Consider the following 24,937-nt stretch of genomic DNA (forward strand, 5'->3'; position numbering starts at 1 on the left):
AATGCAGCAACGTCACCCTTTCTGTATCATAACTTTCTGTTGACAGGACTCTAAGTTGCTTCACAGTCTTTAACGAACAGCCGTATATTAAATGTTTTATCAAAAATAAATAAATAATAATGATAATAATAATAAAATATCACAAATATAAAAAAATAGGAAGCAACGTTTCCAATCTCACACAATGTACTTTAAATGAATTCTATCTATCTATCTATCTATCTATCTTTTTTTTTTTTTTTTTTTTACAAAAGAAAAGCACATATGCAGTACCCAGCGGTGGTGACTTTGATATATGATGTGAGAAGAGTGAACTCGTGTTACTTCATTCCATTCAAGGATATCTCTTTTCTTTGGTTTCTTGGCGTGTTTTTGCAGTACGCTTTCTGTCATTATCCATTTGCACTGCAACAAGCGCTGTCTGATCAACAGAGAGTAGAGCTGGATGCATAGTGTGCATCCAGCTCTACTCTCTGCTGAATCTGAGCAGAGAGTAGAGCCCTGTACACTTCACATTTCATCCTGCTGCTTCTATCGGCAGTCACATCAGCAGTGTACCCATGCCATAACATTGCCTACATCCTGTTTGACAGATAATGTGGTTTGCTTCACATCATGAGTGGTTTCTCACATTCTCCATATCTTTCTCTTCCCAAGTTAATCTTGGCTTCATAGCGCTCTTTTAGAAGTTTCCGGCCTTCAAGAATGAAAACATCCTCTATGCATTATAGACTTCCACAATGATAATCTTACCTCAGTGTTCTTCACTTGTTTTGATGTTGTAAAGACTTTCTTCTTAACCTAAGGAAAGAATTCTGTACCACCCACTGTAGCCATTTCCAATGATCATTCAGGCCTTTTGGTGTTGTTGAGCTGGTCAACACATTCAGTCTTTTTAAGAATGAAGCAGCTTGTGGGTTTGTTTTTTTTCTACCTCGACTGGTTTATATTTGTTATTCAGCCTAATTATGGTCTGGACCTCAAATTGAGAGTTTCAGTGAACAACCACCAAATTCAAATTTAAAATTTTGAATCAGTTCTAGATCTTCTATCTGCTTAATTTGTCCTCAAAATAAATATTAAAAAAAGAAAGAAAAAAAGAAAAGGAGGGAATGGGCTTCACAGTGCTATGAAAACTGGTTACCAGTCAATTGCTCAATTACTTTCAAGCATGTGACAATGAAGGCTTGTGTATAAAAATGGCTGTAATCACGCAGCACTTCATGTAAAAACCTTTGTACAACCTTTTGAATTAAAGCTGAAAGTCACATCTGGAGTTTGGTAATGTACAGAGGTAAAACTACAAAACATATGTCATTAACAACATGCTTATGGACCTAAATGTATGCATCTAAACTGTGTAGTGCCTCAGGCTATACATACTGTAGCGTGCGGCAGGGTTCATGATTAATATTTTCCCTACAAGAATAAAATGTATAGAAACCCTGGGAATAGGCACTTGCTAAACTTGCACTTGCTAGCCGTGTACGGCACACTTAACTTTCTTTTTTATTAACTGTCTTCATTTTATGATCTGCCACTCGATGAGACACATAAGGATCTGCTCTTTCTGGATTTTATTGTTAATTTACAGATGTTAAGTTGAATTCATTTTTGAGACACCGTTTCTGAGATCCTTGAAAAATGTGTTTCAGAGCAGCTTCTCAGGATCCTGAAAACATTTTACAGTCTGGTCATGAAAGAGGCATTTAACATGAAGTAAAGTACAATTGCAGATATTTAGCTAAAAGCACAAACAAAATAAATTTCTCTTTAATCCGGTCACGCGTGCAACTTTACATATGACTCGCACTTTGACAGAATAAAGAGTTAAACCGCACTTCTACAGCTGCAGGTCGGACTTGAAATGAAACCAGTTTGAGTCACTTACGTTGAAAAACATCCTTTTAATAGGTCCGTGCCACACACTAGTGAAAAATAAAGCTCCTACAAAAGAATGATACTTTTATTCCACAATATCTTAAATAAAGTAACTTCAAGTACTTTTGACTTGGGTACAAAAAAATCTAGCTGCCTCCATCAGGCCACAACACACAGCAAGGTTCAACACAGTGGTTAAAAATGGCCTTAGGTCCTTGTATTGTGGCAGATTGTGAGGAAATGTATCATGGAAGCATAACTGAATGCTTGTTGTTCCTTTTTTTCTCTTTTTAGTTATTATTATTTATGGGGAGGAATGATTTCTGTGTCACTGTCCAACTTTGGAGGCCTTGTTGGATTGAAATCATATAAAAAAATAATTATCATAAAGAATGAAAACTAAAAACGATAACATCCCCTACATGCCCCTGTTGGAAGGGTAGGCACTACCAAGATTAAGGATACCACAGTGTTTGCAGAGGATATGTATATACTGTACAAACAATATTTATGATAATGTTTTCATCACGTTCACTAAAATAGAATGCTACAATCATTCTAAGGCATAAACAATATCTTAATATTCTTAAACAATTTTTACACATTGTTCCAAACAAGACATAATATAGACATTAATAAACAGTATATACACATGAATCACCATAGCCTAACTGTTCCTCTGCAGTTACTGTAAATAAATGCAGTTTTACAGATCGAACAATTGAATACAGTCCTCCGATGCCCCAAAGCACTGAACAGTGTAAACAGCTCTTTTTTTTCTTTTTTCCTTTTCTTTTTTTTTTGTCTTGGCTTTGTTTGATATTTGGGAGAGAGAGAGAGAGAGAAAAATTATAACACAATAACACATTCCTTTTCAGAAGTCAAAGCAGTTCGGCTGATTCCTCCTTTTTCATAGAAAATGAAGTGGACCTTGATTCATAAATAATTATTACAAAATTAAATACATTCACTATAATACGATTAAATAACAAACGAACAAAAAAACCCAAATAAACAAAAACAAACTATTTACAAGTAGTGGAAAGTATTCTAGCGCAGACACATCAGTGACATTTTTGAGGATTCATTCAGTGCAGTGTTCTGAGACAGGGAATGGTATTGCACTATGACACCCCATTTCTCTGGGACTCTTTGGGGCTTTTATCCCTGTTGTAATAAATCCAGCGCACCTAAACAACTTTTTATTTTTCAAGGTGACACCTCTCCTAAGCACACCACAGGTTCCTTATTAAGGAGTTGGCTTCTTCTTCTACCATCCTGCAAAGCCACGTTCTCCATCACAAAATAAAAAGTAACACCTGGTGCTCCGGTACGAAAAGTTGAATGGGTGTATTGGGGAAGAGTCTGAACAGACTTTTTTTTTTTTTAATCTTAAGTGTTTTTTTGTTTTGTTTTAGTTTGTTTGTTTCAGAAGCTCAGTCCAGCGCTTCTCAAAGAACTTCCTCATGTTATGACCAGCTCGACCAATGTCTGAATTGTCTTCATTGAATTTTTCACAGTTATCAAAGACCAAGTTGACATCGATGATGAACGTCTCCAGGTTTTGATACCTGAAATTAAAAAAAAAATACATATTCAGGTTAGAGAGAACAGCAAACACATCACATAATTTCCTGAAAAAGCGAAACAAAACTGAAAACACTGGTCTTGCTTTAACTTCTGTGCGAGGCTTTTAGCAGAAAAAAGAACCAAGAGAAGCAATGGAACTCACTGGCTGCTCACAAGCTTCTCACGTATGGTGGAGAAGTCCATCGGTTTCTTGATGACCTTCCTGTAGCCAGGCACCGATTTCAGGTTGACAGGTGTGAGAAAAGGCCATGCATCCTGATGCCGCTCCAACTCAGCAAGGAGTACTCTGTAGGACACACAAACACACAGTTAAACTCTGGCCATGACTTTGTCTAAATATAAGCTTTGTGTGTAACACAGAAAAGCTTTCTTTCATAATTTCCTCTTACGTTTAAGCAGCTATAACCAATATTTCTGGATTGACAAGGGATCGGTTACATGTGGGTGAAGTGTGTGAATGAGGCTCCCATTGTGCCTGAATACTGGAAGTTTCTTTTAAATCACTGTTTTGGGTTTATGGTACACAAAGCTAGGACTAGCTGGTGAACAGTGGAGCATTAACAGCTGGAGAATCAGATATTTCCCCAGAAAGCTGAATAGACTGAAAGCTGAGGTAAAAGAAAGCTAAGATAGTGCTGCTTTGCCATAAGTGGTTGTGTAAACAGCATTTCCTAACCAGTGTATTTCAGCTTACTGTTTACAGTTTATTTCTGCTGCTGGTCAAAAATATGTCCATGGAGGTTTAAAGTTTGCATTTAACTCATAATCTTTAGGGTTTTATGAGCTAATAAAACCGCTAAAAAACAAAAAAGAGGCTGACTTTGTGCTGAAAATTCCAGAAATGAAATACCGCAAGTAAATGTTGATCTGAGGTTTTGTGGCTTTAAACACAACATAAAATGTAAAACACATCAGCTTCCCCCAACCTTTCCATACAGCTTTGTAGCAGGTGGAAATTACCGTGCAACTACTGAGAAGAAAATGACACAGAAAGACAAGTGCAAACATGCCATGGAGACATACCTGCATAATCCCAGGTCCCTGTTGTTGTCTCGAGCCGTCTTGGCTCGCTTCACACACCCAGTGGTCTCCTGATTGGATGTCGTTAGAGCAGGTGAACTCTCCTCCGTTTTCCTCTTCCTGCTGGTGTCTTTTGCTCCTTTTTTGGGCGTACTGCTGGCACTTGCTGAGTCATCCTCCGACACTTCCCCGTTACCGGCCTGCTTTCCATTCTTCTTCGCCTCTCCGCCCTTCTTGCTACTCCCCCCACTAGATGCTACTGGTTTGGCTGGAGGCTTTTTGCTTTTGGGGGATGGACCACTTGCCTGCAAAAGTACCCAAAATTGCAGCATTTCCTTAGTTCGGGTGCTATTCAAACTGGAACCATTTAGTTTCATCCTCCTAATATTGTCCTTTCCTAAAATGTCATATCAATTTGCCATATCTTACACAAGCAATAATATTTAGTCCCTTTGCTGACCACATCTGCATCAACACAAATTCTTTAAAGCCTGCGTTAAAAATCGTTACTCAGCTTGTATCAGTATGAGTATGACTTATGAGTTTTACTGTCACTTAATGGGATAAATCCATGCTGCAGACAATAAAAGTGAAGAGCAAGCAATAAAACTCTAGGGGAGGAGCAGCTGATGAGATTTCTTTGAGCGAGCAAGTGTCCTTGCGGTTTAGATGCACAAGATATACTCTACAATGTGTCCTTTTTCTTCTTGCCTTTCTACCATCAACTTTACAAAACAGGAGTAAAAAAAGTCCTGAGATGAGTCTAAAAAAATGCACATTAAAAAAAAATCACAAGTAATAACAGGTTCAGGTACCTTGGATATGCAGGCCGGGCAGTACCAGTCTCCTTCTGGGATGCTGGTGATCTTGGGTTTGTGACAGTAAGTGTGGCAGCCTTTGTCACAGCCATCACACAGCAGGAGGAGGTCCTCATTATCCCCCTTCTTGCAAATCTGACAGTACTACAAAATAAGTGCGTCCATTAAAAACAAGTGCAAACTTTCCAAATCGTTTTCAATTAACATTGTGGACACAGGCTGTTGTTTTATTCTCTTACCACTTTCATTATCGACCTCTCCCAGGCAATGGACTTCTGCAGTTGCTGGATACACATGGCCAGCTGGGCGGCGCTGCGCACTTCGCTCAGGGCCTTCCTCCACACTTTCATACCGTGGGCCACCTCCTCCTCGCTGCTGAGGGAATTTAAGGGAAGGTTATGAGAATCAAAATAGATACACATATGGGAACGTGTGGGGTTACACACAAACTACAACCCGTAACCAATAAAACTAAGGCTGCTGTGTAAAATGTGAATAAAAACAAAATGCAGTGACTTGCAAATAATTTTAAGCTCGTGTTTATAATGTTTAGGGGCATGATCACAGCATTTTACTCTTTATTTTAAGCTCTATGGTTATTTTGAATTTGATGCCAGCAACATGTTTTAAAAAAAGTTGAGACAGGACAAAGACTGTGTGTGAGACGCTGTAAAGCGTCGTTAGGTTCAGTAGTGAAAAGAGTGCTGATGTGAGGCTGAGTCTCTAAGAAGTCCCTCAAGATGGACTGAGGCAAAGTACAAAACTGGTCTCTGGTGTGACAAATCTTAATTTGAAAATCAGAAATCATTGACTGCAGGCTAAAGAGGGTAAGACCTACCTATGGGCACCATTAATGCTAAGGAAAATGCACACAATTTAGAGCAACAAATGCTGGCAGTGTGTCATTCTCAGGGAACGGTTTGCTTATTTCACAGCTCAGAATCAATCTGTAGTAAGATCCCGGCTACTACAATCCACACCTGTCACCTGCTGAAAACATTTGGTGGGCCTGAAACAAAGCTAAACTTTATGTCAAGCAAAAACGGAAAGGTGTAGAAAAAAAATAAAGAAAACAGACAAGTTTCTGAAATGTGAATTTATCAGTTTCTCGACATTTAACATGTTCCGTTTTTAACTAAACAAATTATTTTTAATGAGTTTCAAAACACTGCATTTTGTTTTTATTTAAAGTCCACACAACTTTTTATGAAAATGGGTTTGTAGTAAACTGTGTCAGTTGAACCAGATGCTGTAAAAAGCTCCATCTGGGCAGAGACAGGCATGACGCTTTTGGGAGTATAGAGTGCTGGGGAGAGGTACACACGTTTTTCATCATGTTAAGGGGGACGCTCATGCAGGAAGGGTAAGTGTATGCTGAATAGCAGGAGCTGTAAGTAAGCCTATAACTGAGGTTGCTGATGCACAACACCATGCAGATGACTTTAGGGGGAAAAAATGGCAGTGAGTGGAGCCCCTCCCACACAAAAAGCTGCACAAGACAAAAAGGAAAAAAAACGAAAGAAAAAAAAAAGCAACAGGCAACCACAAAAATCTGCTGTGAAATCAGCAAAGACCCTCACCCTTTGAGTAATATGGGAAACAAAAAAAGCACACATAGAGAGAGGAAAGGGTCTTAGTGGGAGAGTGGGGAGCTGGTTGGAGAAATGACCTACCCTTCCCTGTCAGCACTAGTAGATGGGGCGGGGGCAGGGACAGTGACCGTACCCACATTATCCAGCCTGATCTGAATGGTGGTACCTAAGGGGCTCCTCAGGTACCTTCTCTCGATGTTGCGCTCCAGATCAGCCAGACGTGTCACTGCAATGTCCAGCGGGTTGTCCGGGTGACGCATCACCCCGCCCTTCTCTCCCCGCTCCTCCAGGTGCTCCTTGGATTCCTTGTCTCCCGTGTTTGTCGCCGATGCCGTGGATTTGGTCAGGGGCTTGTGCTCGTAGTACACCAGGTCCTCACGCTCAGACTGAGGGTCCGGGTACGTCCAGCCCTGTGAGAGGAAATGAGCTGTTGAGTTTATTGGCCTCTAAAAAACCCCATAAATTTCACAAACAAAATATGTAGAAATATTTGTGCTAGTGTGTTACTATTTCACCTTAACCTGCAGGCTGGCTGCGGTGACCTTCCTCTCCAGTTCCTCAACCTGCTGCAGTATAGCGATGTCCATTTCCATTGCTTGCTCCTCAACACACCAGCCCCGCACCGACTCCACACTGACCTGGCTCTCCTCCAACTCATGGAGCTCAATCATGGCCACTAGATAAATTACACAGCAGACACATGGGTTAGGCAGTGAAAGACAGTTGTTCATATAAACTTCAATAAACCTAACTGATACAGTATTAGCAATTTATTGTGGGATTATAAGGAAACGCTTCTAAGCATGAATGAATCTGTGGCACATCATTATGTGCTCAGAGGAGCTGTTTCCACACTTACCGTCTCTGTGTTTGGTGCAGACCTGGGGGATGATCTCCATGTATTTCTGCATTTGTCTCTGGAGGGCCTTCTCTCTGATTCCTCGGCTGTGGAGAGCATTGACAAGAGCCCTGAGCTCTTCGATGTCAGACACCCGCCACCAACCTGTCAGCATCTCTGAGCACACGGGTGTGAAAGCAAGAAGATGTTTTGTTCAGTTAAGACATGTTACAGTCAAATCAAACTGGGCTTAAGTAAGGATAGCATTGGCTGATCTCATTATATATATACAAAATAATACATCCAGTGTCGCTCACCTTCAGGGATGGGTCGTGGCGTGGCGTGGTCGAGGGATTTGGGCATCTCCAAGGCGGGAGAGGGCATAGAGCAAGTTTTCTCAATGCGAGGTAAAGGCGATTCACTTTTACTGGAGACACTTGCTGCTGTGTTGCCCTCTACAGAGTGACTTGGCATGGGGCTAGGGCTGCTGCACAAAGGCAGGCCGGGACTTATCATTCCACTGGGCCAGCTTGCGAAAGAAACTCCTAGCAAAGAGACACCTGACTTAACCTGTGGAGAAAAGAGGGACAATAGAGGGGTGAGGAAGGTGGAAGTGCACAAAAGAAAATATAATAGCAACATGTTTACCAGCCAGGATTCTCACCTGCAGGGTGGATAGTGGGTAGCTGAGGATGCCAGTTGGGTGGTGTGGGCTGGCAGAGGCTGAGGCAGCAGAAGGGGTGAGAGGGAGAGCAGGGGATGGAGGTGGGGATTTGGGTCTGGCTGGGGTGGAGGATGCCTGAGGAGACACACGAGGCGCTCCTGGTGGTGTTGTGGTGAGGGAGGAGAGGTCACAAGGGTTGCGAGGGAGCAGACTGAACCAGTGCCCGCTCCTTTCTGTTAGCACTCTGAGCAGCTGGTCATTTGCTTGGAATGAAAGGTGTGGCGATGGAGCCGGGGATGAGGTTGGAGGAGTGTTCCCTGGGCTTTCACGTGCAGCTGGCAGGCACGGGGCAGATAAAGAGGATGAAGCCAGGTGAGGGATGTTTGTTGTGTCGTTAGCGGTCACCATGGAGGGAGCTGTTGCTGCCGTTGTTGCAGGCTCGAGGGTATTGTGAGTAGGGGAGGACGCTGACATAGTGGTTGTAACAGGAGTGCCTAGGGGACTGCCATTCTGTCTCACACGGGGACTCGCCTTGTCTTCTGCCTTCACAGATTCTTTACCAATGTCCTTGCTGACTTCTCTGAGAGCGCACAGCTTGGTTACACAGCCTGGTTGCTGGTAGAAGAGGGTCGGGGAGTTTTTCTTCCCCTCGTGTTTCTTCTCCTCCTCTTTCTGTTGCTCCAAGTCCTGTGTTCGAGTGCTCTGCCCATCGAGGTTGGTGGGTTTCTCCTTCTGCAACTCAATCTCTTGAGGTTCTTCTTTGACCTTGACCTCCTCTGCTGCTCTCCTCCTCCTCTGTCGCTCCTCCTCCAGTTCCTCTGGAGCTGCAGAAAAAAGGAGAAAAACGTACTCCAGTTAGAAAGTGAACTACTGTAACACTGAAACTGGATCCTGATTATTGGACATTACACTAATTCGCTTGCTTTCGGAAGACAGGGAGAGCTGTGTTATTAGTGTTGACAGATGCTATCTCAAATTAGTCTTTATCTGCGTATTTCACTCGGCAACAAAACAGCTGAACATGCAGCTACACGAATTATAAAAGGTCTTTCTTTGTCTTCTTGCCAAGCATGTTACCATTACACATTCATTTTCCAAATATCCTCTCAGATAAGCAAAGTGAAGCGTATACGTATTCAGGAAAAAAAAGTGGGCGGTGTACTGCAACAACCTTCTCCACTCTCCATGGCTTCAATGAAGACCCCTCCACAGTGGGGCAGTACCCAGTATCGGCGGCGGTACCGATCCTGTCCATACATCATAGAGCGTAGGGAATGGGATATCTCATACAGCTTTCTTCTGGTCTGATGATGTTGCTGCAATTGTGCAAAACATACATGGAAATTACAGACCTTCAAAAACAGAAGAAATCTGCCCAACCGTTTTTGGTTTTTTGGTTTTTTTCTGTGCGACATATGAAGCGTCACATAAGATGCTAATGAGGTCATTTATCAAACTAATTAGTGCCTTCATTAGTAAACAGACCTATGGCAACACAAATATTCACACAACGTACAAATCACATTGTAATTTTCAACACATTTTGCAGCTTGAATTCCAAAGTCTAGCATTGCAGGTGTCTGAGGCATTACTTCTATTGCAGCAGGAGATTTTTCTTTAATCTCACTTTGTATATTCGAGTATATCCCACATTAACTGGATCAATCAAACACTGATTCTCATGCATTTTAAAGCATTTAAACGTGTTCAAGAAAGACATACCTTGGCCATTTTTTCTATTTGCTTCTCCAGTTCCTCGACACTAGTAGCATGGTCAACTTCATCCTGATAGAAGGAACAAAAAAATACAGGAAATGTCTTTGAGCAACTGCACAAACATTTAGCTTCTTATAATGAAGCTGGCTCTATCACCTTACCTCATCATATGTCTCCACTTTTCTAACCTTCTTTAGTTCTTCCTCCTCCTCTTCCTCCTCTTCCTCCGGTTGGTCGTCACTGTCATCGTCGTCGTCGTCGTCATCTTCGCTGTCTCCACCCAGTTTCCTCTTGCGTTTGGTGGCTGAGGATGGAGTGCCAACAGACTGGTTCTCTTCCACACCCATGCTGGCTTCCCTCTTTCCAGTTCGTTTGGCATAAATGGTTCTCAACCTGTATAAGGACACAGGAGTTTAGTCTGACCTAGTATGGAGAACAAAAACATTATTTTTAGGGTTAAGAAATCTTACTTCTTCAGTTTTCCCTCCATAATGATCTTGTCTTTCCTCATATTTGCCATCTGATCCAGGTTCTTGTCAATCTCACTGCACGAGGAAACACAATTCTGTTAATTATAGCTGTGGAAGTGTACATCCATTGTTTTAGGTAATCTCGGAAACTAATAAATATAATGAGTAAAAGTTCATGGGGGCTGGCTACCATTTACAGCTCAAAAAAAAGCTTAATATAACAGCTGGTATCCCAGAGCACAAATGAATACTTTTATTATTTCCCTACAATAAAAAGGACTGCAAATTACTGCTCCCTGCTGCAGCTTTATTAATTGTTCTCCACCGTATCAATATAAAAATAACATCACTGGCTCAGATATAATTTCAGCGTTAAACAAAATAAAACCACATATAACTAATTTTTTCCAGTGTGTGGTTGGTGAAAAGGACTGTTAGATTTTTAATTTTGTCTTTTAATTAAGTCCCCTCAGAGGAAGAGACACATCCTACACTGACATACGGTAATGTGCAAAAGTCTTCTTTCTTTTATTCTATTGAAACATGTGCAAACATACATAGAAAAACAGTGTATGAGGCAACAACAATTCTAATGAATGACCACGTTTATTCATTCTTTAACACAGCGTGAACTCTCTTTGGCAGATTTCTTGTCATTTCTTTAAGTCGTCTTTAGGAATAGTTCTCCAGGCTTCTTGTAAGACATTCAAAGTTAATCTTTGGATGTTGGTTGCCTTGTGTTCTGTTCTCTGTTCAATAATGACTAATGTTGAGATCCAGGCTCTGTGGAGGCCAATCCATAACTGTGTGTTTTTCTAAGTATGCTTTTACTGCATTGCTGGTGTATTTGGTGTCACTGTCATCAAAGATTATGCTGTTGCCCATCACATCCTTTCCTGATGATACTGCATGATGGATAAAAATCTTACCATACTTTTCCGTGTTCATAATTCCACCAATTTTGGGAAGGGCCCCACCAACACCATCACTTCATCAAACCCGTTGACACTGATTTTCAGTCTAGTTCTCGTGTAATTTGGCAGACCTTAGCCTTTTATCCCGATTCCTCTTTCTTAAAAATGGCTTCTTGACAGCCACTCTTCCACTGAGACCTTTTTTGATGAGGCTTCAGTGAACAATAGATGGATCAACTGAAAGGCCAGATACACCCCTCAGGTCCTATTCCTTGAGGATATGACTTTCAGATACTGTTCATTTCCTTTAGATAGTTTGTTTGGAGATCACCTTGTTGGTGCAAAAAATACTATTTCATGTCTTTAAAGGCGTGTTACCTTTGTCATTTCACTAAAAATAAGCTGCTAGACTTTTAGAAACCCTGGAGAATTATTGCTCAAGACTACTTAAATAAATAAATAAATAAAAGAAAGCTTGGCTCCTTGGAAGTGAAATATGGAGTATTTCCACAGTATTGTGCAAGACAATTGCACAGTACTGTGGAGTACTCAAAGTGGTCAGTTACCTACCTGATGACAGCTTTGCTGCAGGCCAGCTCATTAGCCAAGAACCCCAAAATTGAGGCCTTCTGAGCAGGCGTGTGAGCCTGAAAGGCCTTTGTCTTCAAACTGAGAGCCAAAGGAGCCAGATCTGTATTTCCACAATGGGCTCCCATGTACATCTGCAGCACCTCGGAGACATTATCTCTGTTGATGCCAACGTTAGTCAGGTGGTCCCCCAGCATGGTTTTTGTCTAAGGATAGGGAAGTTGATGATAGCAAATAAATTATATATATATATATATATATATATATATATATATATATATATATATATATTTTTTTTTTAATAGATGAAAATGTACCCAAGCCTTTAACCTAAAAACAAAAATATCACAATGCTAGTAAAGGCATGGAGGCATCAGCATTAAAATAATGTCAAGTCAAGTGTAAAAACACTGATTTTGAAGTCATTCTAAATGACTTTGTGCAAGATCTTTATAATCCTAAAGTTAGTCCTAAATGTATATGATAAAGCTACATATGGTGGCATTGTTAATGTATTGTATCTTATGGATCATATTTACTAACTTGATTATGTCTCAGCTACAGTCCTAAAGCAGAATCAGTCAGTTCAAAATGCAGCTCACCTTTTGTCCAGGTGGCAAACCAGGATCACAGACTGCCAGAGAAAGCAGTTTGACCAGAAGGTCTTGAACTTGGCCCATGCTGTCCCCCACATTAAGCAAGCCCTCCTGTAGCATTCCCAGCGTGGGCACATCCGTGTTCACATCGAGTCCCAAAACCTTTCCAAAGCCTCGCAAGAACTGCATAAGCATCAGGCAGTCCGACACGGCACGTCCTGGTAGGATGAGTCCGGGAATCCTGGAGAACTCAGGGAGAGCCTGGATGCAGAAATATCGGTAAAATTATGACTCTTTTTGCTCATATTAGGATCAATTAGTAAAGCTTAGAAAAACATGTGTGTCACATATTATTATATACACATATATATACATTATGCTCAAAATAGTATTGACAGCTTAGTTTGTGTATTTTGCAGTATGTTATTTTAACCACTTGAGGGCGCACATTTCCACATAAAACTATTCAGTAACGTGGTCTCAGGAAACAGTCCACTCGATTATAATAATAATGATGATGATGATAATAATAATAATAATAATAATAATAATAATAATAATAATAATAATAATAATAATAATAATAACATTAATAATAATAATAATAATAATAATAATAATAATAATAACAACAATAATAATAAGATACCTTATGATCAGACAGACACATATCTTCATTTGGTTTCTTCAGTTCCCTCGCTATCTCCAGCTCCAGCCTCCGTTGCTCCAGTTTACGCTCTTTGTTCAGACGCTTCTCATCCCTTTTCTCCTGCCGCAAGCGTTCACGCTCCTAGAGAGTCCAAAATTCAAGGGAGCATTAGGAAAGAAAAATGTGTGTGTGTGTGTGTGTGTGTGTGTGTGAGAGAAAACAGACAAGAAGGTTTACTTGACTTTGCTGAGCTGTGTTAGAATTCAGCCTAATGCTGCTGTGCATTCAAAGGAAAAGTGCTTGAGGGCCAGAATCTTTTGACTTGGTAAGTGTGCAGAAAAAAAAATGAATGAAGGGAAAGAGCGCACATAAAGGAGAGGAAGCAGGAATCCATCGAGGGAATAATGACTTAGGCTCTTTTTATGGAGTGGACTGTGCGCCTGTGTGTGTTTCTGCATTTATTTGCGTGCATATGGGCTACCTCTGCTTTCTTGCGAGCTTCAACAGCCTTCATCAGCATTACATGTTGCCTCCTCCTTTCCCTCTCCTAAAGGGGCAAAAAAAACAAAACAAAAAACAGGCAAACATTAACAAGCACACGTTGTACATACAGTAGTCAAGGCCAGCCTTAGTATAATTGTGTATTAATGTAAAACTGTGATGCACTAAATTCAGTAGAGGCACCATACTTGAACAAACACAGAACAATGCTTCACATGTATACACTTTCACATGTATGGTGGAAGCATAAGTGAAGAGTACAGTAGTACAATGACAACCAAAAAGCAACACATAGATGCGGTACAAAATAGATGTGATGACAGGCTCAAAAAGAGAAGCAGCTGGAATCGGTGACGGCGCCTCTAAACTAGAGCTGACACAACAAAAGCAACAAAACACTAGTTGCCGGAAGTCATCTGACATGCCACATGTCATTAGAGTTATGATAAAAACAATCAATTCTGCTACATGAATCAATGATATCGCCTTTTTTGGGGGGGACACATCACACCTGTAATATTTAGTAGGGGGTTATAAAGAGGAATGGATTGTGAGGTGTAACTACAAACTGAGCAGTTTCACTTCAGTGGTTTTGGCAGCTTAAGTGTTAGCACAGTATGTGACTGCTGAGGATGAGACGTCTGTGTTGTTCTTTGGTGCATGATACACAGTCTACTGCCAAAGGGCACAGGAATCACTGGTGACTGACTATCATTTTATTTGATCTCTTAAGGTTTCCCGCTCCTCCATATCAGGCTGTCATTCCCTCTGTGATCCACCAGAAAGACACAATTGCCACTATTAGGGCTTGCCAAGGACATTTCCAGTTCTCGCTGACTAAAATGGGCTGTTTTGTGAGGACTGTTTTGTCATTGTGATAAACAAAACAGGCTAGATGCCAAGCACTCTGCCGCAATATTTCTTTGTGCTTATTTGTTTGATTTATCTACAAATGGAAAACTTGAAAAACGACAGAAAGCCTGTGGCATTCAGCTTCTTCCAATTCATCAAAAACAACGAAGACGTTAAAGGCTTTTATGATAATAAACTGCAATAAATCAAGTGCGATACGGCCACACGAGACAACTTTAAACACACGGGATTAAACGCGCTTCCTAATTTCAAACAATGTAGCACACGTGAGGTTGATGCAGTAATCGGCCTGGTCCACGACAGGAAGGCGAACCTTTAGATTCAGCTGCGACTGTGTGTGTGAGTGTGTATGAGTAAGAAGGGCTACAAGCAGGAGAGCCAGGCTAAAATAAAAAGCTACATAGAACCATACAGTCCCCATGGTGAAGATGATTGTATTCTTGTTCTGTTTTTTCCCCCCCAAAGGTCTTTTTTTTTTTTTTATTCCAAGGTGCCCGCACCAAACTGGTGGGAAATCTGCCTGTAAGTGTCTCCACCATGAAGACGAAATGACTCTCAGTAGCTGTTTTCATTCATTGTGCAGAGTATAGGAACAGTGAATGACAGAGAGGCCGGGATGGGGCAGGTTAAAGTCCAGCACTCTGTGGACTGCAGAACAGATGCACGGACGAACAGACACAAGCTCAATGTCTGAGCCGAAATCGTCAAGCACTCACGGGTAACACAGGCTACTCCAATACAACAGTTAGACAATGTATGTGATGGATGGAAACTCCTCGAGCGCACTTTGAGACAGTGAGTGTGGATTGGCTAGCAGTCTTTGCAATGCATTCTGAGTAGAAGGGGAGGATGGGGGGAGGGGGAAAGAAGCTGCCTGGCCACCGTGACAGGGTCAGTTGTCCCTCAGGACGAGCAGATGGAGGCAGCATACTGACTCTTTCTCTCTTTTGTTGGTTTTGCTGGAAAGCCATGCAGAAGAATGTAGTATGACAGCAGCCAGTGCTACACTTAATGCATTGCTATGACAACCATAACACAACCAGTTACACGATGCAGGTGTTAGATGTACAAAAATAAACATACCCATACCATATCTAGTCTATGCCTCTCCAACTCCTGGCAGAGAGAGTTGGCAAAATATTATGGAACAGAAGTAATATCCAATACCAATAAGCAAGGCGTTTTAAACAGAGAAAAACTCACGTACACACACTCACGCATGCCTATATTTAAACACACAAAGTATAAACACATCCACACACGCACACGCACCTTCAAATTTTTATTCAAGTCTGAGGTAAATGGTTTTATTCAGCAGTAACTATGAGGTTCAAGAGGCTCAGTAAGTTGTTTAGAGTGCCTACCTGTTGTTTGAGCATCTCCGCTTGCTGTCTCCTCAACTCTTTCTCCTTGAAGGCGAGAATGAGAAGATGAGAGAAAAATCAATATGCTTCCATTGTATTAATATCGTGAAAAGTACAAATACAGGCTGATGGAAAAGCCCCACAACACGGTAAATGAATTATACAATTCAATTAACAGGATTTTTGAAGACAAATAAATAAATAAATAAAGGTATATCACAGTTTTTCATATTTTTTCCAAGAGTTTCATTTGTAAGCATACCTTTATACGCTTTTCAGCCTCCAGTATTTTGGCGTTGGCGGCTTCTTCCTTCTTTTTCCGTTTGGCCTTTGAATAAAGATTAAAGTCAAGAATCACGGAGATGTATATCATTCAGGCACATCAAGTCCAATCAGACTTGAGCTCTGCAGCACTTTAACTGATTGTTTGCAGTTTTCTGGTTTGAGCAAAGATTTCATGCTCCTGAATGCCAGTCAAATTTGTAAAACACAGCAAATGAATAATGTATCTCTTTAACACGTAATTGTGAAAATGTTGAAGCCTCCTGTTAAGAGTGGCTTGCCAACCGTGTCAACTCAAAATTGATTTAGTCCTGCTAAAACACTTTGAAGCTCCTACAGTATAATTGTGTGGCCCTGCATATGTGTGTGTGAACGTGTCTGCATCCTTGGATGTGTGTTTGTGTGTAGAAAACAGCACCTTTTTTTTCTCCCCTCGACCCACTTATGCTAAACTGTTACTGTTGTCTGATAAAAAAAAAAAAGACTTTTCTGTCCAATTTAAATAAGGTCTGAAGAGGCAGCAACAGCCATTTTAATATTCAACAGCCGTCAACCAAGACCAATTTAGCATTAGTTCCATGTGGAATTATGCCTAAGAAGACGCAACTCCCTCCAATGCATGCTGCTGTTCAGTAATGAGCTTTAGGAAGATTAAAACACTATAGACTGAGGGGCTGTAGCTATCCAGGAATGTTCTGCTTAATCAGAGGTGCTGCTGGATCAGATTCTGTACCTCCAAAATTTGCTGCGCTCTGAGTTCCTTCTCCATCCGAATTTGCTGAATACGCTTGATCTTTTCCTGTAAAAAAAAAGAAAACATAATCTCTTAATATTTTAGACATCCCCAGATAAAATCACTTTCCAACCACTCTATTCCAATTGGGCCGGGCAGAAAGTCACAACAACAAGTTTAGCACTACAAGTAATAATGGTAATTGAAAAGTAAGCTTTAAAGGATCAAAAAATAACAATTCAACATTTCCCGCAGTGCTCACAGGGAGTGTGTGTGTCAGGACACTTAGATAAGGAAAAGAAGGGAAAAATTCAGTCAGCACACCCACAAAGAAGACCCACCTGCTGCTTGAGAATCTTGATCTGCTCTTTCTGCTTCCTTCTCTCCTCCGCTGCCATGATAGCTACAAGAGTCAAATCAGTGTTACATCAGTGTCTAGAAAAATGATCTATAAAAACACGAGCTTCCAACCGTATTCATATCTGAGATCACAATGTATTTTTTTTAACAAGGCACGGAGAAATTCGGGGGACTAAATTAAAACAGAGTACTGTAAAAATAAGGCCATGACTCAAAAACAATCGACATGCATAGACGACCTCGCTAAAATGACACATTTTATTTAGAATCTACTACACTTTACATCTACGGCTTTAGGGTACAGCAGGTCTCTCACTATCATGTCTCAATCCTAATTTTCAGGACGCTGACATTTGTGCTTATTTTTGGTTAATTTGTGAACATTTATGCTTCGCTTATGCAGGAAATCTCAGCGACCTCATGATCACTTTTGTAGGTCAGGTCTGATAATTACAGATGATAGCTCAATTCATCATGAATCGCTTAACTCAAAACAACTCATACAGACACATGGCCACACCGACTGAAAGAGTCACAAAAAAACCTCTCAGAGCTCCTGGAAGGAGCTACAGCTACAGCCCGTTCCAGTTTGAAAAGTTATTTTACACTTTAATTTATTTGCTTGCTGTCTGTAAACATTAAAACTTGGCTCTGGCTCCTTGTACGAGCCTTCTTCGGTCTGTTGTTGTGGTTATTAGCACTGAAGGGAACTAAGGGTGTTAAATATCCCGGCAGCCGATGCTCTCTTCACGCCAGTAATGACCATCCAACTTTTTAATCAAGCTCACAGCAGTAAGGTGGATGAAAATGCTGTCTTGTTTAACAAACTGAATGGCACTGTGATTGGCTTTGTTTAATGCTTTTAAGGAGATCTCCACAATCCAATATAGACAGTTTGGGGGATTGATTGTTTATTACTGTTGTCAAGAGACAAACTGGAGCCCAGCTAGTGCCCAGATCGCCCAAGACATTCTGATCCATGAGAGATCAGCAATCATCGCCCCAACCTAGCTAATCAGTATTCAGAATTACCTTTGAACTTGCAGACAGATACGTACACATGAAGGAAAACAAGCTGCCTCAACGGATTTCTAAGCATTTACAATACTGGACTGCATCTGTCAGATATTATGACATTATGCACAAGGTAAATATCAGTTGGCCTAACATGGATCCTTGAGGGACAAATTCATTAACAACTGGCCCCACACAGATACACAGCAGCTACAGGGTACATCCACAGTTAAGTCACAAGTGGCTGGTATTGATGTTTGGGTCACTTGTGTCAGCACATTTACTCGATGGATTTGAGCTGTCTAGTTGGAAAACTTAAATAAAAAAAAATCAAAGTGATCTTCGGGATTGGGATCAAAATTGTTTTCCACTGTTTAAATGTTCTGGTGCATTATACATTTCTGAATGTATAACATGTCTAGCTACATCTCTGAATTTAAGCGAGAGCTAAGCAAACAGTCTTGAGATTGGATGCAATAAAGATTAGAGGAGAAAGAAGATTAAAGCTTAAAAAATGATGAAAACAGTTTTGAACCTACATGCAAACAAAGGCTATGCAAGCAATATGAGTTCTTGCCGGGCTTTATACTCTGTTGATTTAGATCAAAGTAGTCTGAAGTGACCGACTGACCAATTAAATAACCTCCGCCAGCATGTTTACAGCCCTGTACTCGCTTACCTTGCTGTTTCCGAGCTTCTTTGGCTGCACGTGCCAGCGCCTGTTTTTCCAGTTTTCTCATCAGTTTCATCTGTGCCGCCTGACGGGCTATTTCTGCAAAGTGGAAACAAAAGCGGTGCTGGTGAGAAACCTCTGTAGTTGTACTGGACATATAAATAACTGGGATCGTTCCTAAGGTTTCATTTATAAAGTTTAGCAATTGCAACAATAAACTTAGAGTGATATATTTATCTGTTAGCATTTTTAAAATACTGCAATATATGTCAAATATTTTTTACATAGGTAGGGCTGAAAAATCAGGTTTGCAGGGCTCTGCTAAGCAACACAAAGGCACAAAAACAAGACATGTTAACAATGGTGATTCATCTTGACAAGTAATTGTTGTTAGTATTATTCAGATAAAGTAGGTGGCTCAAACAAAAAAGCCTGACAAAAAACCAGAAGACAGAAAAAACTTGTCCTTGTGCTAAAAAAAAAAAATATTTGAAACTGTGACCCCTCCGCTGTCGTTAGCTACCCGAATAATAGCTGGTTGATGAATGGCACACACACTTATGACAAACATATTTCAGGGCTCATTTCCTCTGCTAACCTTGAGCCTCTAGTTTGCGCAGAAGTTTGACCTGACTGGGACTAGGGCCCTCAGGCGCCAGTGGATCGCCTACATTAGGGGGTCGTCCCTTCCTTCGTCGGTTACCTTTGGCACCTTCGCCTGCTAACTGGCGCTCCGAATTTGGGGGACGACCCCTTCGGCCTTCCATTGCCAAAATACGAGGTATGACCTCCTCCTCCTTCAACAGGCTCCACTGTAAACCCTGGAAAAGGGGACAGAAAAAAAAGTAGAGAAAGAGAGATTGGGAGGGATGTGGAGAGATGCAACAGTGAATGACTTGCCAGCATGAATCATTTCATGTGACTAAAGGACAATTAAATCATTAGTTGCTAGGCTCTGCATTCAGCAGAGACTGAAAATGATATATCATTACATTTTAAGTGATTCACAATAAAACACAGGCTAAATAGCAGATTAAATAAGAATTCTGTTTCTCTTGCCCCTCAGCACTGCTGTATTTCTATATTAGCATTTCCTCTATTCTGCTTCCAATTAGAAACACACATCCATTTCCTAGTTTATCTCTTTGTGTCACACACAGCCATTACATGGAGTATATCAGTGGTCACCTGTGGAAGTAATGTCAGCTGATTATTACATTTCTCCATGCACAGTGCGAGGTCTATGAACTAGGACTACTGAGGGCTTTGGCTGATTCCTACTCATGCCCTGACAGTGACTGCTGCATGAAGCTTTGCCTGCCGCTAGATGAAAAGATGAAGAGGGATCAGGGAAAGAGAGAGAGAGAGATGAAAGGCAGTCACCTGGGGTCCTTCTCTGGCTTCATAGAAGTCACCAACCCTTATCTTTGCACTGAAGCTAAAATTATCACGCGTGATGCCACTTATTCCATTTCTGGATAGATACTACAGAAGAGAAAATAATAATGGCGTTGGTTTAGGCAGAAAAAAAAGGAAAAATGTGAAAATTAGCGACATTGAAAAGCAACTGGGAGGCACTAGATGGAAGGGAGTCTACGGTTACAGTGCATCGGTGCAGTGCTGCTAATCTTTATAAAAGCCAGGGGACAAAAAAAAAAAAAAAAAAAAAAAAAAAAGAGCAACAGCTCTCAGGAGGGAAAAATGGTTCTGACCTTGGGGTGCACAATTCAGGCCCTTTCTTATTTATCTGTGGCATCGCCAGGCTTTTACTGCCTACTGCCTGACTAGCAGCTAGTGGATGTTACTGCATGGAGTTGTTTTCTTTTTTTGTGAGTGTGTGTGCGTGTGTTTGCACGACAACACTCAAAAGGCAGTTCAGACAATCTGTGTGTTTGTGCTTTTGATGAAACAAACAAAGAAGGCCGCAGGTCATATTAAATTGTACAAATGGGGCCAAAGTCGTGCATCCCAACACTAACCATTAATCATTCGCGGGGAGGGAGAAGGAGAGGTGAAAAAAGTGGCACAAGAAGTGAATCTAAGAATATCATCTGTCACTATTATGGTCACAGAAAGCAGGGAGGGTGGAGGCATAGGGTGGGGGTTTGGGGGGACAGCTGGAGCAGTAGCATAGATAATATAGAACAAATCCTGATACATAAGCATTTCTTTGAGCAATGTGGATGAGCGGTTTTGCTGTTATTAGAGGGGGGAAAAAATCCTTCCGTGATAAATCATAAAGGTAGTAGTCGCTGTTACAAACAAAACTTCTCATCTTTTTGCCCAAAAGAATCTGTATCACGGATTCAAAGCGTGCTGTGAGGCCATGAGGCCCAGGTACCTTCATCACATCTGGGTACTGCCTCAGTTTCTTGCCACAGGGGGCATAGTAGGCCACCTCGCCCTGCGGCCGTCCAGCCACCGATTTGATTCTAGTTTCCCTCCGCCACCTAGGTTTGGGAGACGGAATAAATAACACTGATGTTAACAAAAACAAAAAAATGAGTACATCTGTGGCTGAAGCAAAATGTAACCCGAGTGTGTTTGTTGAAATCCGTCACTTATACGTACCCTAACTCCAGAGGTATCATCAACTCCTTCTCATCCATCACCCTCTTCCGCTTTCCTAAACCTGTGGAGAGATGGTTTAAGTTCAGATTTCCTTAACCTAAGAAATTTACTAACACCATGTCTATGGTATATATATTTACACACATTCAAAAGTGTGAGCACAAAACACACATAAGAGAAAATGTCACTTAGAGTAGATGACTGGAAATGTCTGCTTGAAATATTTCTGGCAAGCTGCACTTATATCCTATTTTCTCTGATCTGGGTAATCTCTTTGCATTGAAAGAGACAGAAATCAACCTTGTTGCTGTGCCAAACAAGTTGTCGAGGCTCTCGAGCATGGCCCTGCAGGACCTCAGAGCTCTGGGTAAGCTAAGACAACCAACTGCTTTCTTCCTGCCTTTCTAAATGTAACAATCACTTCATATGAGGCTGATGGGAATATACTCCCTCTGGGAAAAATAATTTACTCCAGCAGCATACTACAGTGTTGTTTGTGAGACTGAAAAGATCCAGCAAGAGAGAGCCTACTAAAACTCATCCTTCACCTCTTGCAGTAATACTTTTCCCAATGCAGCATTTTGAATACATTACCTAACGGAGAGGCTAGGCTGCAGGAGGAAGAGCCTGGAGAGCTGTGATAGGCCAAGGCACTGGAGCTGGTGGCAATGGTGGGAGTCTTGATGACCTGGAGGTTGAGTGGTGAGCAGCTGGTGGCGGTGTGATTCGTTGAGGTGTTCAGTAGTTCTGGGCCTTTGGTTAGCCTGTGGGGAGTCATCTCCTTCTTAGATGATCCAGATGGCAGCAGCTTTAACTCCTTCACCTTCTTCCCAGAGATGTCACTGTCCGAGTTGGTGTCAGACTCTGAAATTGGACACAAGTGTGCAAAGAGAGGTGAGGAGTTAAAAAACAGAGAGGCATCAATTCACCAAAGTGGATTAGCATTTAATATCTTTTTTTAATGACTGGGGTTTTTTATTTTCTTAACTGCACAGACTTAACCAATTATTTGATTAGTTCATCTGCCAAAACAAATTAACATAACTGTTCAGAGTTATTTATTTTGTTCAAGCAAAAATGCACACTATTTAAGAATCGCAGCTTCTGAGCTGTGAGATTTTAATGCTTTTCTTTGTCCTTTATGATAGTAACTTCAGCTTGACCTGGGTTTCCTCTCCAGCACTGGTATTAAACTGACTGACTAATCTAAATAATTAGAAGAGTAATCCGTAATTAATATAGTGGTTAGCTGTCAGCCCTGATTTTTATCTTCAGCTCCTTGTTTTAATTGTGAAAGTTACATTCACTGCCATAGAAGGTACCAACCTGACAGACTATCGTCTGAGTCCTCTTCATCCTCTTCCTCCTCAAGATCATCATCCTCCTCATCATCATCATCTCCTGAGTCATCAGATTCCTTGTTGGCTGGGAGCCCAGCTGTGGGGTTACATGTCCCAGGGATCCCCACTCCAGGAATTCCAACTCCAGGGATACTAACTCCAGGAATCCCAATCCCAGACTCGCCTCCTCGAAACAGATCTACTAGAGACTGCACCAGATGGTTCTGAGAGAAGCCCTTCCAGGCAGCTAAAGGGTCTGCTTGTCCCTGTCCCTGTCCTAGCCCTGGTGTCTGTCCCTTCCCCTTGGCGGTCTTGTTCTTTCTGGATCCATGGCCTGTTGTAGCATGGGGTGAGGTAGTGGGGGGCTGTGACGGAGGCCCAGCCTGGCCGGCTGCCTGGGTCCTGTTTGCCCCTGTGCTCAGATTGACAGGCATCGACCCAGCATCAGCGTCACGCTGAGGGGACTTGCTTTGAGAGGCAGAGTCTTTGCGAGGTTTGGAGATGAGGGCCAAAGGTGCGTCCTGAGTGGTGCTTTGGATGACTCCATTTGGGTGATGGGGTTCAGGGAGCCCCAGCAGGGCACTTGAGAGGAAGAGGTTGGAGTGATTGTTCTGGGGTGGAGGAGGCGGGACGAGTGGCAATGGCGATGAAGACAGAGATGTCCTCTTGGGAGATTTGTTTGGCCCCTGCTGCTGCTTCTTTAGCTCAGCTGGGAACGTCTGCCCTTGGGACATGAGAGTCTGGGAACAGAGGAGGAGGAGAGAGGCAGAGAACAAGGAGAGGTATGGAGTCAGAGGGAGGGACAGAGAGGGAAACAGAATGGGAACAACAAAGAAAGGTTAGGAAAAAAAACAGAAAAGAAATGGGACAAAGTAGAGTTGCTTTAGCTGTCAGTTCACATCACTGCTGATTGTTTGAGCAGGTGACAAAACTACAATGCTGAACACTGGTACAGTTAACTGTGTCTAAGCTTCTTTTAGGGAAACAAAAAGAACATAAATGCAATAACCAAAGGCATTGTTCTCGGCCAAGTTTACAGAAAAGAGACACTGTGTATCTCTCTAAAATTGTAATTACTTGTCTGCACATTTGAAAAGCTCCATCATCATTATCACCATACAGCTAGACATGTTTGCCTTTTGTTTTGGCTTGTTTTTTTATTTTTATTTTTTTTTCACAGCGAGGACCAGCTTGGCTCAATCGGTGTTTAAGCAAAGGCAGGTTAGACTTTAATGTTGCACTTTCAACTGGATGTGATATGAAGTGAAACAAATCAATTTCACAGACCATGAAATACAGTAACAGTGCTGAAAACCACAGGGGGAATTTGGCTTGCTGTAAACTTCTCTATACTGGTAAAAACAAAAAAGGGAAATGAATACGCTGATCCCAATAAGTTTAGCTTATTGATCACGGTGCTGTCGTTCATATTTCATCTGGAGAAATCGAATTTGTGAAGTGAAAAGCAAATACAAATGTCAATTTTTACAGCATTTCATCTGAAATCGGGAAAACCATAAATAATACAGTGGAATCCGTGCACAAGCAATGGTTGCCTCAGGAAAGTAACAAGACTAAAGGCATTATCTGTGTCATCTCTACAGCAGTATGCTGAACGCACCCAATGCAAATTAGTCAGAAAATTCTGAAAAATCTGATTTAAAATTTGAAAGTTTGAAATTTTAAAAGAGGAGATTTTAACTTAATAAAGCATGCTTGGCCAGCATCCGCTGCAAACTACTGGCTGCAGAAGTGATCATCAAATAAACCAACACACTATGAAAGCTGGAAGGAAATCTTTATCAACATACGTGCTAAATTAAACTGAAAGGTCTCCTGTGCTTTTACTATAACACTGTAGGATAACAGTAAAACTCCTGCATAATAAAT

The 24,937-nt window shown here is 41.4% G+C and overlaps 1 protein-coding gene across 11 annotated transcripts in view; it reads right to left on the reverse strand.

Moving 5' to 3' along the window:
* Positions 1-1,887: 1,887 nt before the first annotated feature.
* Positions 1,888-24,937, reverse strand: part of baz2ba (bromodomain adjacent to zinc finger domain, 2Ba) — a 67,711-nt gene continuing 44,661 nt past the window's right edge. Inside the window, exons 9-38 of one of the 11 annotated variants that reach the window (XM_035907503.2) lie at positions 23,034-23,787; positions 22,302-22,571; positions 21,708-21,768; positions 21,478-21,586; positions 20,520-20,621; positions 19,840-19,957; positions 19,143-19,235; positions 17,431-17,492; positions 17,090-17,155; positions 16,337-16,402; positions 16,075-16,119; positions 15,800-15,826; positions 13,818-13,883; positions 13,337-13,477; positions 12,694-12,948; positions 12,074-12,297; positions 10,590-10,664; positions 10,281-10,512; positions 10,126-10,188; positions 9,575-9,719; positions 8,404-9,227; positions 8,057-8,309; positions 7,761-7,916; positions 7,417-7,577; positions 6,983-7,311; positions 5,549-5,684; positions 5,307-5,453; positions 4,495-4,796; positions 3,614-3,757; positions 1,888-3,452 (exon numbers count right to left, since the gene is read on the reverse strand). In XM_035907503.2, coding sequence (XP_035763396.1) covers positions 3,296-3,452; positions 3,614-3,757; positions 4,495-4,796; positions 5,307-5,453; positions 5,549-5,684; positions 6,983-7,311; positions 7,417-7,577; positions 7,761-7,916; positions 8,057-8,309; positions 8,404-9,227; positions 9,575-9,719; positions 10,126-10,188; positions 10,281-10,512; positions 10,590-10,664; positions 12,074-12,297; positions 12,694-12,948; positions 13,337-13,477; positions 13,818-13,883; positions 15,800-15,826; positions 16,075-16,119; positions 16,337-16,402; positions 17,090-17,155; positions 17,431-17,492; positions 19,143-19,235; positions 19,840-19,957; positions 20,520-20,621; positions 21,478-21,586; positions 21,708-21,768; positions 22,302-22,571; positions 23,034-23,787 — 5,583 coding nt within the window. In that variant the 3' untranslated portion in view covers positions 1,888-3,295. Of the gene's footprint in view, positions 3,453-3,613; positions 3,758-4,494; positions 4,797-5,306; positions 5,454-5,548; positions 5,685-6,982; positions 7,312-7,416; positions 7,578-7,760; positions 7,917-8,056; positions 8,310-8,403; positions 9,228-9,574; positions 9,720-10,125; positions 10,189-10,280; positions 10,513-10,589; positions 10,665-12,073; positions 12,298-12,693; positions 12,949-13,336; positions 13,478-13,817; positions 13,884-15,799; positions 15,827-16,074; positions 16,120-16,336; positions 16,403-17,089; positions 17,156-17,430; positions 17,493-19,142; positions 19,236-19,734; positions 19,958-20,519; positions 20,622-21,477; positions 21,587-21,707; positions 21,769-22,301; positions 22,572-23,033; positions 23,788-24,937 lie in introns of all 11 variants that reach the window. The other 10 variants (XM_035907442.2, XM_035907552.2, XM_035907533.2 and 7 more) reach the window with 10 other exon arrangements.

The sequence above is a fragment of the Neolamprologus brichardi genome, chromosome 1 (assembly GCF_056152115.1).
Source record: "Neolamprologus brichardi isolate AB-2024 chromosome 1, ASM5615211v1, whole genome shotgun sequence".
NCBI lineage: Eukaryota > Metazoa > Chordata > Actinopteri > Cichliformes > Cichlidae > Neolamprologus > Neolamprologus brichardi.